Genomic DNA, 15,764 nt, shown 5'->3' with positions numbered 1-15,764 from the left:
ACCTTTTGTGTTTCATTCTCCTAAGGCTTCCTGTAAAACCCCTGTATTTATTGCTCACCGTAGAGCCTCGGCCGCAGAGAGTGCTCTGAGCCTCTCAACATGCCACATCTTACAATACACGCTGTCATTTTATATTGCTCTTCACTTACTGACTGCCTGTTTGATATTGACCATTCAAATCTTGTTCAATGACATGTTTTACCTTTGCAGGTTATCATTAAAATTATGTTATTATACGGAGGTTTATGTGTCAGATTAAAACAAATGTGTTTTGGGGCGGAAACAAACAGGAGAAATACCACTAGGAATTGCAAGCACACAAAGCAGACAGTGATAATGTCAAGTGCACAGAGCCAGTGAGTTCATCAGCATGAGAGTTTGTTACGGTGTTGAATACTGAGGATGCTGTCGGAGGGGGCAAAGGGAAGCCAACATATTTCTTTGGAGCAGCTGAGTGGGCAAAAGCAAAGTGCAGATGTGTCCTGCCATGACACTGGTTTTATCTGACAGCTCTGTGTAATCAGCTCTGAGTAAACAGCAGAGGATGTGTCAGAGTTTGACCTGCAGGTGATGACTACAGAACATTATGGAAGATGGAAAGAAACTTGGATTATAATCACTGAACAAATTGATATAATGTCTTGTTATTTTTTTTTTTTTTTCAGATCTCTCAGCTCACAGCTCTACTCGTGATAACAAGCAGGTATCACTTTGTTTTAGGTGAGGGAGGGAGGGAGGAAGAGCGTCAGTGTCAAGAGATGTGCATCTTTTAATCTTTTCACATGTTTGCAAAACGTTTTCCTTTGAGAATATTCAAATTTCTTTTCCATATTCTGTTGGTGTAGAACATGTGATTTTGGTAAGGGTTATACAGTATTTTTTAATGCAACTGTGGAAAAATTGTGGCTTCCATTATATCACCAATTGCTCATATGTATAATTGCATATTTAGTAGACCTTAGATATAAATACTTTTTTCTTTATAGAAAGAAAAATATGGCAACTTGAGTCTGTGGCCATGCTAGTCGTTCAAGTCAGGGGATCACAAAAGCTATTACAATTCATCCTACAGGGGACATGAATGTGTGTACCTAATTTCATGGCAATCCATTTTGTGTAGTTGTGGTGGCGCTAGAAGAAAAGTCAGGGAATCACCAAAGACATTAAGATCGTTGTTGGGATCTTTCAGTCTGGACCAAAGCGGTGGACTGATCAACCATCAGACCAACAGTGCCACTCATGTAAAGCTATGCAAGTAGCATGGCTGAATAAAATGCATTCCATCAATAAAGGAAGACACTACATGGAAAATACACCTAATGGTCTCACTAGTGTGATTTAGTCAACAGAATACATTTTAGTCTTGAAAGTATTTGCTAATTTACTAAATATTGGACACACAGTGTTGAGCACAGTGTTTATAGGCCTAATTAGGGAACTAAAGTGTGTATATGCCATGTGACATATTTACTGCATAGATAACTACCAATCTGTGCCCACTACTGCCCAGTGATATAGTAGGAAGTTAAATACAGTACATAATGTGCATATGCCTTAATAAAATATTCACCTTTATGAATTTAACTTTGCTGCATTCTTCAGTGTTACAAACTACTGTGAATTTGCATAAATTATTATACTGTACATTTAGGAGAATACATGTTGGAGCGCTGCCATGGAAGGACTTATAGGTAATTAGAAGGATTTTAAATCAATTTGAAATGTGCTGAGTGTTAAGAGGCTTAAACAGGTCAAATATGAGTCTTAGTTAGGAGACTTTGCTCGGAGCAGAATTTCAAACAAACTGAAGATGATTTAAAAATGACTGTGTTACGCAAGTAGAAAGTGCATCACAATAATCTAAACAGGATGTGACAAAGGCATGAGCAAGACTGAGAAAATCCTTGAATAACCCAACCAAAGCTCTGATATGACTTGGACTGAAAACCCAGTGTGACTTAAGAGATTCTGCAACTGATCTCAGTCACTCCCCATGCATCTTCACTAAGCCTCAGCAAATCTGCAACAAAGAATGGGGCAAAATCCCAAAAAATCAAATGCACCAAGCTGATACAGGCTCAAAGCTGCAATCACGGCTCGCATTGCATATAAATCCATTCAGAACTGCAACTGGGATGAGATACTCTGAGTATTTCTCCATTCACTTTCAAAAAAGTTGTCTTCACTGTTTTTTTTCCTTAAAAGATCTTATTGCATATTCATATAACATCCAGTTTAATGTAATTTGCTTTGATGTATTTTGCTGAGTCGCCAACCATGAGCTACTGAGAACAATTTATATTCAGCGTTTTATTCCATACACCACAGCAGCTGCTCTTGTTTGTGTGAAAATCTGCATACCATATAGACAGATTTGCAAAGAGATAATCTCAGATGTCTGTCAAACACAGTGTGTGAAAAATGAGTTTGGGTGAGTTTATTTTCCCCCTTATATGTCCTTTTACTTTATTACCAGCATTAGCATATACATTTACAGGGGGAATGTTTTTTTATGCAGAGGAGTGAATCAGTGTTTTGAAATCATTAAGTTATTTTTTTCCAAGTCGAAACCAAAAGGTATTTATTGTTTGCAGATGGCATAGTTGCTTCAGTGTACCACCATTTCTTTTCTTCTTGACATGATGAAAAACTGTGATAATACATAACTGAAAAGAGTTTATCCAACTCTGGGGAAAAGTCCACTTGTCCATGGCTATATGGAGTATGTAATTAAACTGTCACATAGTGATACTGTCTAACAAAGTATCTTTGGAAGAAAGAGCAGTGACTGAATCAAAATTATACTTTGTAGAACAGATTGAGCGCAAATGGTGAAAATGACGAAATGAAAGTCCAAAATATCTGGTAATTAGGAAGCTTTATTTGAACAGCATGTTGGTAACCAGAGGGAGCTAAGGTGCAGCAGCACAGATGAATATTAATGGATATTTGATTAAACATTCCCACATCTTTAACTGAACATCCCACAGGCAAAGCGCTCACAGAACAAAACAAATGAGCCTGGCAATTTTAATTATCTATGTTCTGTTTTCTCAAACAATCCTTGTCTCTTTTTCTGCCTGATGAGATCTCGACAACAGATGCTTTAAAGGACAGAACTAACATTAGATTTTCTGCCCTTTGGCTGACTTTCAGTTGATGTTCTCCATAGTTCACTTTACCTCTAAAACTGAGAAGTCCAAACACACTCTGCAGGATATTTGATGTGATAATTTCATATTTCACTGTTATGTCAAATATTCAATTAGAACTTTCAGAGAAGTAATGTGTTTTTCCAGTTTTTCCATTCTGCTAACGCAAGTCCTGCCAGCAGAAGCTGACCCCAGTCTAAATTGCTTGCAATCTCATCCAACAGCAAGGCACTCTGTAAGAGCAAGGTTTACTGCCAACATTTTACAATCATATGAAAGTAAAGAGACAGGGGGGCTCTGATGGGTTTTTTTTAAATGCATATTAGATGTGCATAGAAGTTTGCATTAAATGTATAAGCACATTGAATGCTAAAACTGAACTGATGGAGATATTAAGATACTGATGACTGATGACAAGATATGATGCTGGCTGCAGACTACACAGATACAATAAATATTTCTATTCAGACTTAGGGATTCACAGACTTTTGGGATCTTATTGGGATCTTTTAAAGTAGTTTTTATTTCAAGAGTTGAAGCTTTAGTTAACATTTTTTCATGAAACCATTATCCAATTATAGGATCCAGGCCTGGATAGAAATTTTGGTGGCTAACAGTTTAAGAAAACCTGTCACTTTTGTCCTAGGTTGACTTTTACTAGTTGAGTTTGCACCCACACTGACCTGTATTGTCACTAATCATAATTTTAGTAAAGTGATTCCACCTACTTTACCTAATTTTTATAATTTTTTTCATTTTAAAGAGCAGGTAAATCACATGCAGGCAAAGTGCCTTTCAGTGAGTCAGTTGCACTGTAGTAAGAACAACGGGTGAGTATTCTTTACAACATTTGTCATTCAGTCATCTAGTAAACACTGCCATCATCTCGGCGCTGCATTCCAAATTACACTGATCATCCCGAAGGGGAAGTGCAATTACAGCTCCAAACAAGGTGACTGATTGGCACAGGTGGAGACTTCATCATGCATGAAAAAAGACATGTTTACTGTTGCTGCTTCAAAAAGAAAACTTGTTGATATCACATTCCTACATTTTACATTTCATTGAAATCTGGTTTCAAGCTGCTGTTTTATTGATCACAAACTTGATTGATTGATTGATTGATTGATTGATTTGCCCCAATATTTATCAGCTGGAAAAAGTATAATCATTAATAATAATAAACTAATAATTAATAATGAACTTTTTTCTATGATAAATCTCAATAACAATAACATTTATCATCTATTGTCACTGTTCAGAGGTCAGAAGAATATCACTTACCGTACAGGAAAACAGACACTAAAAAAATGTAATAAAATTCTGCCTCATATTTACACTACAGGAAAATATGCTAAAGCACTGCAGTTGCTGTAGTTTGAAGACAGTTCAGTCCACTGTCAACCCCCACAAACAATGCCCCACATTGCCTGCATCTATAAATAGGGTTACTTGGCTGCCTCCTCCATGGCTGCTGTTCTACCCTGTAGCATGGCCCACCACAGCAGTGTACAACCATCCACCAGGCTCTGATGCAGCATGCGGCACTGGTGGTCGACACCCCTGACTTACTGGATCACATCAACCTCAGACACAGATCCAAATCAGTTCTGACCTCTGGCCTGCAGGAACTTTGCAAAGACGTGGCGCTGTTTGTTTGGCGGTTAATATCTAAATCCAAAATGTTGTTGTCATGTGAGGACTGGGAAATTGATGTTTCTTGTAATCTAATCTAAAAACAACAGGACTTGGTGCTCCCGCACATTACCCATTCTACAACTAAATATTAGGGTCAGCAAATAAAAAGGCAGATTACTGAAATTTTCTAAATAACATATCTGAGGAACAGCTACATGTCCCTGAGAGAAAATACAGTGGTAATAATTGACCAGTCTTAGGGATTTCTGCAGTTTATTCCAGTCACTGGCTGTAGCGAACTTGAATGAGGACTGGCCCCAAGAGGACTCCACTTTGGGGACATTTGGCAAAGTGTGACAGAACATCACAGAGAGTAAAGTTTTTGATTTGAAGTTATGACTTTGGCTATGGCCAGCTAACATATAGCTAATATAGCTAATGATATATAAAACATGGTCTGCTGAGTGAGCAACAAGCTGTGTACAGTGCGCTGCATCTGTGCCCTGAATATTACTTCAATATAATCCAGCAAAAAGAAGTGGGTCATCTGGACCATGGAGAAGTTTTGCAAAAAGGCAACCTGCTATTTGGCTCATCTTCTAGGTTCCATGGTATTTATAAATTTGTTTCTGTTTTGTGTCATAAATATTTGATCCAATATTTAACAATAATAAGGTTATTAATAATTTCTTGAAATTAAACCAATGCCATTGGGTGGAAGGACAAAAGTCTTGCCACCAAATCAAAACAGTGGAAATAAACCTGCAGGTTTGGGTATTTTAACTAAACCAGAAAACGATGCAGCACCTTGACGCAGACACTTGATGACATGCAGGGCCGATGACAGCAGATGTTCTGATTTGACACGCTGCCATCTGACAGCACAGTATCAGCCTCACAACCATAGGGAGGAGGTTTCACACACATGCACATAACTCTGGTCAGTGGTAATATTTCTACAAATATGAAAACAGCCTACTATTTATATTATAGATATAAAATCAGTTTGAAGTCGTTTGTTTAGAACATTTATTTATATGCTGTTAATGCTGAATTGTTCAGGAGCTTATTGGTTTTTATTACATCACTTATTTCATGTCTTGGATTGCTATGCTCTACTAAATTATTCATCAGTTAACCAGTGTTGTCTGGCTGTGACTCTCTCCACACCGCTGAGGCAATGAAGATATATACAGTAAATGCACTTATTCAGGCTGTATATTATCACATTTCACCACTACACTACACAATAGAGCAACAATTTGACATCAACCTGAAAGTTTCTCACTTTCTCTCATCAGTCCCGTTCTCATGTTCGTTTGCCATTTGCGGATAGACACAGCACAGCATCAAATGGTTCTGGACAGGCTTCTTATTCAGATTCATTCTTAAGTCTGATAGATGATAGTTGCAGGTAAGAAATGTGTGTAACCTAGAGAAATCATTTAATGCTTTACTATCTCCAATAACACTCCAGTGAAGAAACTGCCTTTTACAAAGTACAGTCCACACAAATAATGGAAATCACTGTATGTGCAGGTCTCACCTTTGACAATTGCGCCCTCTGCTGGTTTTAATCAGGACATGAGAACCCATGATTTGCTTTTAATTATTTTTCTTTCTTGCAGTCAGCCTACTTTGAACATTTGTTATGATTCACAATTATTAATATTACTTTTTTATTCTGACATGAATGCACAATGTTAATGCATCATGTGATCTAAAATAAATTACAAGAATAACACGGTCAAAGATGGAATATTAAATTTGGTGGCACATTCCTTTAAAGTTATCCATCGTGATGTCTGTTAGTTTCGGCAATACATAATTCCTTCACTGAGTCATCGATGACATTACTGATTTTTGTACCAAACATAAAAGGCAATACAAATGAATTTATTAACTCTCATGCCTTACATGCTGCAAACTCTTGCAAACTCTGAGGCACCAGATAAAAGCAGCAGTGCACAATCCAATATTTTTCAAAAAAATGTAATTTAAACCTCTACTTGCAGTGATGAATCACCTATCAAGCAGCAAGTCTGTCCCTGCAAATTATTTTTGATGCTCTTAGAAAATAGAGCAGGAAAGTCTAGACTTTATTAGTATTTTGACTCTGCTCTCACTCGGTTCTCCGTGGAATGTTTATACCTAGAGGCTCAAAACTTCGAGCTATTGCAAAATTTATTATAAGTCATGACAACATGACAAATAGCACTATTATCTGGTTCATCATGATGTTTATCATCGTCCATCCTATGACTGCAAAGTCATTTTAAGATTGACCTCTATAAAAGGAACTTCAAATAGAAAATATTGATTTTTTCAATATGAAATCATATAGGTCTTCCCAATTGTATATGTGTTTTATCGAGAGAAACAGGGCAGATGCACCAGTCACATTAAATTTCTCAATTGACTCTATAGATCCTGTGTATCTTTTGAAATTCTTTATGCAAAAATCTAACTTACTGTAAAACTCTGATATCAGATATGTAAGTTGCTCTTCTTCATTTGGCTTTTGACGACACTAGTGGAAATTAGATTTACATCAAATCATGAATTTCTTCATCACCATTTCACCCTAGACCATATTGTTGAAGACCACAGAATTTGCACTATAAAAATACTTTATTATGGGTTGTACTAAAAAGTAAGACACCAGTCTCTGCATAGCAAAGAAATACTTGGACGTCACATAAGCTTCAACAGTACAGACTTCTATTCGCATTAGAAGCACAAGCACTGTGTCAGCTTTATTTTTATCTGGCAGGCTCCTCTTTTCTATCTGGTAAAAAAGCCCCCTGAAAGTGACAGATCTTGTCACACATTTGAATTTATTTAATTCATCACCATCTGTCCAGTTTTTTTCATGGATATAAATTCTATCATTTTATCTGCAGTAAAAAAAAAAAATATATATATATATATATATATATATATATGTGTGTATAAGTAGTTTCTTTTGTGAATGTATCACATCACATGTTTGCTGAAGTGCCATCTCAAACATTGATTCACTGGTCACAAATCAAACAACTCTAGGACCAAGTTTATGATTTTATGATTTTTAATATCATTCAAAAATATTAAAAGACAGTGAAAGTGTTGAACGTGGTCTAATAAGTGAGGTGATTTAGTCCAAGCAAGAGAATGAAAAACCATATTACGAACATAAATATCTAAATAGTTCATTTCACTTTGGTTAAGGAGAGCTTGTGGAGATTTCTCAAACACATATAATATGTTGACTGAGTTAAATACTTTGTCCATTAATGTATTTACAGTATTGTCTGTAATTAAATGTCATCCTGCAGACAGATGCAGAAGAGGTATTGAAAGTATTTTATGAACCTGAATTTACATTTGTGTTAAATTTATGTATACTGTGTCTGCACTAGATCACTATTATTCTTCTGATACGCCCACTAGCAATGTGACATGCATGTTTTTCTGATGTTTGGCTCAAACTGTTTCCACTGACTTTGTTTTCATGGCTCCTAAATCATCAACACTGCCAACCTTTTGTACAAATTAAAGGGGTTTTCACTGCCTCCAGTGATTCATCTTCAGGTATCAGCTGTGCAGACTGCCTGTGGACGGTCTCACGCTGTTAGTCTGTCCCTCCTCCTCCGCTGAGTCCTCAGAACTGTTTACCACTGCAGCACTGAGAGTGTGGAGCTCTTCCAAAACAGACAGGAGTCTCTCTGACAGGACACAGACAGGCCACTGGTCAGATCAATTATATCGGTACAAACGTTAAGACTTAAAAAAGAAAAGAAAAAGCATCTGACGCATGAAGAGTTACGACACTTCTTACCGTCTGCAGGTACTTTTGCCCCTACAGAGCGACTCCTCTCTAAAGGTTTTTGTTGTTGTTCCCTGGGAGCAGCAGAGTTTTGTGGAGCTCTTGTGTAAACTCTTGGATACCCACTCATCAGCCCTCGTTCAGCAAGAGTGGCCTGGAACAGATTCAGGTCATATCAGGTCATAAAAAGAAATGAAGACAGGAAGAACATTTTTCACAACTGCCATTTGTTTTAAAGTCTTACCAGCAGCAGGTTTTCGTCCTCTTCTGTCTCCTTCAATTGCTTATTCTCAACTTCCCTCTTTGTGTGTGCACTCCCCAAATATTGAGTTTCTCTCATCTCATGTTTCCTTGCTGCTTCTTTCTCAAACTGCCACAAAGTCATAACTGCAAGCGACAATACAGACAGATTAAGAGCCATTGGGAAATGTTGCTATATGCTGTGTAAACAACTCCAATCATATTAGATCACAGTCTGTGTTACAGATATGACTTCAGTCCCTTGTGTTAAGCTTCTGTGGGCTGAGGTAGCATGGTGATAATCCTGCTACCTGCTTTGGTGTGCTCTCTCCTGGCCATATTGACTTGAACCTCCATCTCTCTCAGCTTCTCAGCACAGCGGTCCTCAATCTCAGACACCCTCTCCTGCCGGGCTGAAGGGGAACAACAAATGCACCATTCCTTAATACTGTATCTCACACACTGAGAAACAGTCTAATGCTGTACTTGTATGCATCTCAAGGGATAAACTGGTTCTTATTGCAATATTGCATGTCAGCAAATGTTCATAGATGGCAAGACCTCTACAAACAGAGCTGATTGAATAAATTCCAGATTTATCAATTATTACAATGAGACCACGGTAGTGCATAACAAAAAGAAATAAAGTGGCATTAGCCTAAAGGTCAGAAAAAAGACTATTTAGTTTTTAAATTATAGCTAGAGGCAAACATTTGTTGATCTTTTGTTTGAGTAAAGGCAGAGGAATGTACAGTGGAGCATACTAAGACCTGGTATTTAAAAGGAAATTAAATCCAACAGAGTGGACGTCAGCATCATTAAAGTAGGTTTTATCAGTACTTTTTAAATCAACAATGGCTCACATGAGAACATGTATATGAAAGGAGACAGTCATAGTGACAAACCCACACAGAAATGTATCACCCAAGTTCACAGTTCCTATCACCTCTCCAGAGCTTTCTAGCGACTTCAGGATCATCATTTTAGTTTTCTGACCTGCAACTTTACTGGTTTGATTTACTCACACTGCTCTCATAGCACTGTTTTCAGCCACAGCAGGTAGCTGTGCAAAAACAGCAAAAAACAGCTCCAAAACACCTGCTGTAAACTACATGTCGAGCACCAAATGGCAAAAAAACTAAGTTAGCAACTAATTGGTGAAAACAATGGAGCATTTAGCAACTAAACAGACATATATATTCCCTCAGAGGAAACTCTCCCTGAACAATTAGTCAAGGTGCTCTTGAGCATGTCACTTAATCCCCTGCTGCTCCAGTGAAGCTACCGAGCAGAGGGGAGTGGCAGACTCATCCCAGGCGTGAATATGAGGAGACTGTCATGAAGGGCATTTCTGAAAAGGAGCAGGAGTGCTCATTCTGCTTTCCCTGGATAAGTCAAGGCTGAAAAACAGTAATGCATCTTAAGGTAGCAGCTGCCTCACCCTGCTTGCTGTGTTCCTGCTGGATGAGCAGCTCAGAGCGGAGTTTTTCCAGGTTGACCTTGGTCTCCTCTAGCTGGGCCTGGATCTGCTGCAGGGTCTGCTCGGCCTTCTCTCGGCCAGCAACAGCCTGTCGGACCTCCACCCAGCTATGCTCCAGCTCCTGCTGTTGCTGCCTCTGTTTGCTTTCATCTGAGGAAGACGTACAAAGTGAACTGAGACAGATAAATTGCCAAAACATGGACAGCCAACATATGATTCATTATAATAAGTTGTCATGAGTTGTAAGGTTGCTCACATTGTTCTTTCAGATCAGCCAAAGCTTTCTCGATGAGCTCCGGGGTTCTTTTGAGCTCCTGTGTGAGCTTGTCTCTCTCTTCACACACCAAACTAAGCTCTGTCTGGAGGTTTGTGATGCTGCAGGGCAACGCAGACAAGATGGCAGAGCAAATAAAGGAACAGAAAGTCAAGGAGAGAGACTGAGACGCAACTGCACAGTGTATTACAAAGCAAGCCAAACTCTAAACAGCCAGAAAACAACTGCTATTATTCATATACTACTGTAATACTACACATAACTGTCATAATGTGATATATTGATACTGTATATACCAAAAAAAATCTTATTAATAACACAGTATTGATTTAAGCCATGTTAAAAACAAATGCCCTGTTTCTTTGGAAATATTTTTTATTTTCAATTATTTTTTGGGGGCATTTTTTCCCTTTAATTCGACAGTTGCAGTGAGAGAGAGACAGGAAAGTGGGGGAGGGAGAGGGGGGATGACATGCAGCAAAGGGCCGTGGGTTGGATTCTAACGCAGGCTGCTGCAGCTAGGACTAAGCCTTCATGGTATGCGCTCTACTAGGTGAGCCACCGGGGTGCCCCATGAAAATAAAATTATATTTCATATGCCCTTATATGGACAGTGTATACATAAATATACATATAATTGTAATGTGAACTGCATTAGTAGGCTTGAATTAGCCTAGTTATTGGGTTAATGGATTTAAAAACTTTCCTAATTAATTCACTCCAATCTGATCAGTATGATTCATTTCATTTTCATTTAATCAATTAACCAGCAAACCAACTAAAGTACTATTCTGTTTACAGCTTAAAAAATGCAAAGAGGTATATTAAAAATTGAACATTTTGAATTTGGAGGCTATTGATCAGAATAAATAAGCACTTTTAGAGACATCATTTGGTATTACTTTTGGTATTATGGAGTAAATGTCTGATCAATAAATTGAAAATATATGATGAAACCTGAGAGTAGCTTGTTCTGTCTGTTTACTGGTCTGCTGAACCTTCTGCAGAGCCACTTTCCTCATGATCAAACCTGTAAAACAAAAACATTCTAATGTAAATTATTTACCAGACATACAGATATGCAACTAAAAGTGAAACATTGCAATCATCCCGTCAACCTGTGGTATGACCTCACCTTGGATTGTCTCCACTCGTCTTTTAGCAAAAGTTAGCCGCTGGGTAAAAGTGTTGAACCTTGATTGAGCTGTGTCCACCTCTGCCACCTTGTTTTCAAATGCCAGACTGAACCTGTGAGCCACAGCCAAACTGTGTATTATCTGTGATGAAACTTTCAACACTGACAAAAATAGCGGCTTTGCATATTCCTTCTCTTCTTCTAATTTGTTTTACCTGCGCACTGCCTCTGTCAGGATTTTAAGATCCGCTTCTGATTTCTGCCTCTGTGACTTTAGCTGAGAATTTTCCTTGTGAGCCTGGGCCAAGTCCTGTTTCAATGTCTGGTTAGAAAAACATATATCCATATGATAGAGTATCTTACACAAATCTATGATGATGTACAGTTTTAAGTCTTCGTGGCCAGCTGCTGTTCTTAAAACCACAACTGCTCTTGGAAACTAGCAAAATTTTCCATATAGTCAGCATACTCTGCTTGGGTAAAATTGTACAAGTGTTTATCACTTTCCTAAGCAGCCCCAAATTCATCATCGAAATATCAGACAGCCACGTAAATCACATCACTTGCTCTGGTACTAACCTCCTTTTCCACTCTCTCCAGGTCCAGCTCAGCTATCCTGTTATCTAGACTGTGCTGGAGGACACTAGCCCGGTGCTGCTCCTGCTGGAGCTGCTGCTCCATGAATCTGAACTAAAACAGTACCACACTTTAAACACTGTTCCAAACACACTGGACATAATTCTACCATGGTATATTAAAAGATCATACTTTTGAAAGGAGTTCATCCTTTTCTCCTCTTAATTCAATGTCCTTTGAGCGAAGATGAATGCATAACTTGAAAACTTTTTCTCTCCAGAGCTGAATCAATTGAAGGCCTTCAGATCCATTCCTCACAAGTGGGTGTGCCGAGGTCTATTGAAACAGACACATATGTCATACACATATACAGACACAGACTCACCGCTTTAGCCAATACTCCATATGGGCATGGATAATTCGTACTTACAAATTAACGATGATGTTTTCTGAAGCATACTGAAGCTTCTTAAAATGCATAGTTTTTTTTTTCCTTTCTTCCCTCAGGTATATTAACACACCACAGTGAAGACCTTTCAAAAGTCTCTGCTCTAAAATACATCACCATCCAAAGAACTTAAGAGTACAAGTTGTTCTCTGTTCTGCTTATCTATCTTAAGCGACCTTTTGAAGTTCCTGAAAGATGATCTGCAAAATAACCTCCATGCACTTGAAAAGTAATAAAAATGCATTCAAAAGTGGAAAAATAGTTTATATGTCACCTCTAGTTAAACTCTATATACACAACATCTCAATAGACAACCACAGCTGAAGTGTTCAATCAACTGAATTACTTCTGCAGGGCTTTTGTCATTCTGTCTGGAATTGTTCCATCATCAGCCTTATATACTGTTGTCTGAACATGGAGAACATGAGCACTTTCATGATCCAACAAATGCATCAACACCTAAGACTTCTTAAGACACTTAAGAGATCTTTTAGGCTAATATTATGCATCTTTATGTGAAGAACACCCACCTCCTTTACCATTTTCTCTTCCTGGAGGGCAAGTATCTCATTCACAGAGTTAAGTCTGATTGTCAAAAGCTCTGTGGTCTTCTGAAGAGCTGCATTTTCTTTGTTCAGCCTCTACAAAATGTACAACATTAGAATAAAAGGGTGAATTATTACAATATGCATGTTAATTCAGAAATGTAATACTCATTTCCGCCACCATTCTTCCATTACTCTACTGAAAAACAACATTTAAAAGTGTTTTCCCATGCAAGTACTTTACAGTGGACTGCTCGCAATCAATACTGTTTATAAAGTCTCCACCTCAACAGCTTCATTTAATTGTTCCTTCTCTCTTTTCTCTGGGGCAAGCTGGCCGATGTAATTTCTGAGGCTGTGCAGTGTTGCAGATTGTGTCTCAAAAGCTTGTCCCATTTGGCTGAAAAATGAACAACATCCCCAAAAAAAGAATCAGTGAATCTGACAATAAATGTAGATAGATGTTTAGCTCTTTAGCAGTTTTAGATTGAATGTGGCACCTTAAATGTTCTTTCAGGCCATCTCTCTCGGTAGATACCTCCATCAGAGTGCCTTTTAGCTGCAGCACTTCTGAGGTCATTGATTGAAGTCTGTCCTGTAGTTCACTGTTTGTTTTTCTTGTTGCAGCCAACTCTGCAGAGTGGGAAGCATTCAACTGTTGCAGCTGAAATAGGAAAACAATGGACATTTTAAGACACATACGAATAAATGATGTAATACCTTATTGATCCCCAAGGAGAAGTTCTTCTTTCACTTGTTTCCCTCCTGAGGAAGGTCAGAAAAGTACTGAGCTACGTGCTCAGATTTCAACCCAGGGATACTTCCGCAGAGCAGCTGCTTGCTGACATGGGTTCTTGGATGCTGGGCGTAGGGCATAAGAAAGGTCACCCAAATCAGTATGTACAAGATTTATGACGGTTCAAATTTAATTGCGCACACACCTCTACCTCCTGCTTCCTCTGCTTTTCCTCTAAATGTTCTGACAGTCTGAGAGACTGCTGTTTGGCCTCCTCCTCAGCCTGTAATCTGCCCATTTCAGCCTTCAGAGCAAGCTCCTGGGTTTCCTCTTTCCTCCTCTCTACATCTCTCCTCAGCCTTTTAATTTCTTCATCAGACTCTGTCTTTAGTCTTTCAAGCTGCAAGAAACAGAAATATTAAATATAAGGGAATATTTATAAGTGAAACTAATCAGAGAGAAACAAAATTAAAACTGTCAGGTGACTAAAGGGTATTATTAAGACTACAAGACTGTACTAAAAACATCAGACTACAAACTGCCAAAATTAGTTAAAATATGCCACTAACTCATGTGAACATCAGTGTCGAAACAAAATATTTTGTTGGTAAACAGCATTACCTGTGAGCTTATCTTCTCCTTCTGCACACTGCTGTGAATGAGCTCTTCTCTGATTTGACTGAGTTCAGTCTTTGCCTTATATAGTTCCTCACGAATTGCTTCCAACTCATGGCTGTGTCTGTCATGAAAAGGTTATCCCACGTTAAGCTTGATCAAAACGCTTCATCATTAAACTGAAATGTTTACTTACACAGAGAATGTCAGACTTAATTGTAAAAGGGCTTGACTGTATAATAATATAAACATATTTCCTACCTGTTCACAGTGCTGTCTCTGTCTCTAAGCTCTTCTCTGTGTCTCCCTGCACTCTCCTTCAGGGCATCCACTTGCCCCTTAAACCTTTCAGCTTCAGCCTTGTGCTTCTCTGCCTCCAGACGCCACTCTGACTCCCATCTTGACCACTGCTCACTTCTCTCTGCAGATCTGTGTTTGAGGAAGAGGCCTATTCATGTGCTAAATAATTCACCCAACTGACAGACAATAATGGTATTCCTGACTGTATAAAATGAGATACCTTGCCCTAAGATCTGACAGATGATCTACAGGGATCCTTCCTCTTATACTGTTTTCTTGTAACATCATAATCTGCTGATTTTCCATCCTCAGCTCCAAGATTTCCTGTTGGGCCTGAGTGATGGCGAGCCATGGATTGGTAGGACTGGGATCCCCTGATGGTATTGATGTTACACCTGGGTTTATCCAGGACATGGGTGGCGGTGTCCCAGTGCTTTGAATGCCTCTGTGTGCTCCAGCAGACTTGACACTCGATGCAAAATGCGATGGGGGTACCAGGTCCTCCTGGACATTTCCTACATAACATGAATGTATGTTTAAGTGCGAACATCAGCTAGACTAGTTGTCTGCTATTTTCTAAGTAGCGCCTTTTCAATAATGTTACCAAGATGACTCCTCTAAATGCAGCCTTCTTTCTTGTTAATTATTAGTTAATACTAGAGCTGATAACTGCAGACTAGCTAGGTAATGCGTTAAGTTAACTAGGTTACAGCAGAGGCTAACGTCAACTAACATCATCTTGAACTCCACATTTGCTCGAAGTTACTAGCAAATATTAAAAAGCAACCAGAAGAAATAACTTACTTGAAACCGCTGG

General features: G+C 38.5%; 1 protein-coding gene across 1 annotated transcript; it reads right to left on the bottom strand.

The window, feature by feature from the left end:
- Positions 1–7,899: 7,899 nt before the first annotated feature.
- On the bottom strand, positions 7,900–13,896 carry cchcr1 (coiled-coil alpha-helical rod protein 1). The gene is made up of 14 exons (XM_022762754.1): positions 13,797–13,896; positions 13,582–13,696; positions 13,282–13,392; positions 12,496–12,639; positions 12,307–12,417; positions 11,943–12,049; positions 11,728–11,840; positions 11,550–11,622; positions 10,575–10,693; positions 10,280–10,468; positions 9,150–9,251; positions 8,843–8,985; positions 8,611–8,752; positions 7,900–8,497 (listed from the first exon to the last, which is right to left on the bottom strand). The coding sequence occupies exons 1-14, from the start codon at positions 13,874–13,876 to the stop codon at positions 8,367–8,369; spliced, it is 1,680 nt and encodes a 559-aa protein (XP_022618475.1). The 5' UTR covers positions 13,877–13,896; the 3' UTR covers positions 7,900–8,366.
- Positions 13,897–15,764: the final 1,868 nt, after the last annotated feature.

Source organism: Seriola dumerili, unplaced genomic scaffold (genome assembly GCF_002260705.1).
Source record: "Seriola dumerili isolate Sdu_G_001 unplaced genomic scaffold, Sdu_1.0 BDQW01000449.1, whole genome shotgun sequence".
Lineage (NCBI taxonomy): Eukaryota > Metazoa > Chordata > Actinopteri > Carangiformes > Carangidae > Seriola > Seriola dumerili.
Note: the sequence above shows the minus strand (reverse complement) of the source record. Positions and strands in the feature narration are given on the sequence as shown.

What these genes read in the sequence shown, in the direction of transcription:
- cchcr1 (XM_022762754.1), bottom strand. Translation starts at nt 13,876, where the DNA reads ATGACCTCAGAAGTGCTGCAGCTAAAAGGCACTCTGATGGAGGTATCT. An exon ending in ACGAGTGGAGACAATCCAAG is followed by an intron (nt 11,623 to 11,727) that starts GTGAGGTCATAC and finishes TTTGTTTTACAG; the next exon opens with GTTTGATCATGAGGAAAGTG. An exon ending in AGGACGAAAACCTGCTGCTG is followed by an intron (nt 8,753 to 8,842) that starts GTAAGACTTTAA and finishes AATCTGTTCCAG; the next exon opens with GCCACTCTTGCTGAACGAGG.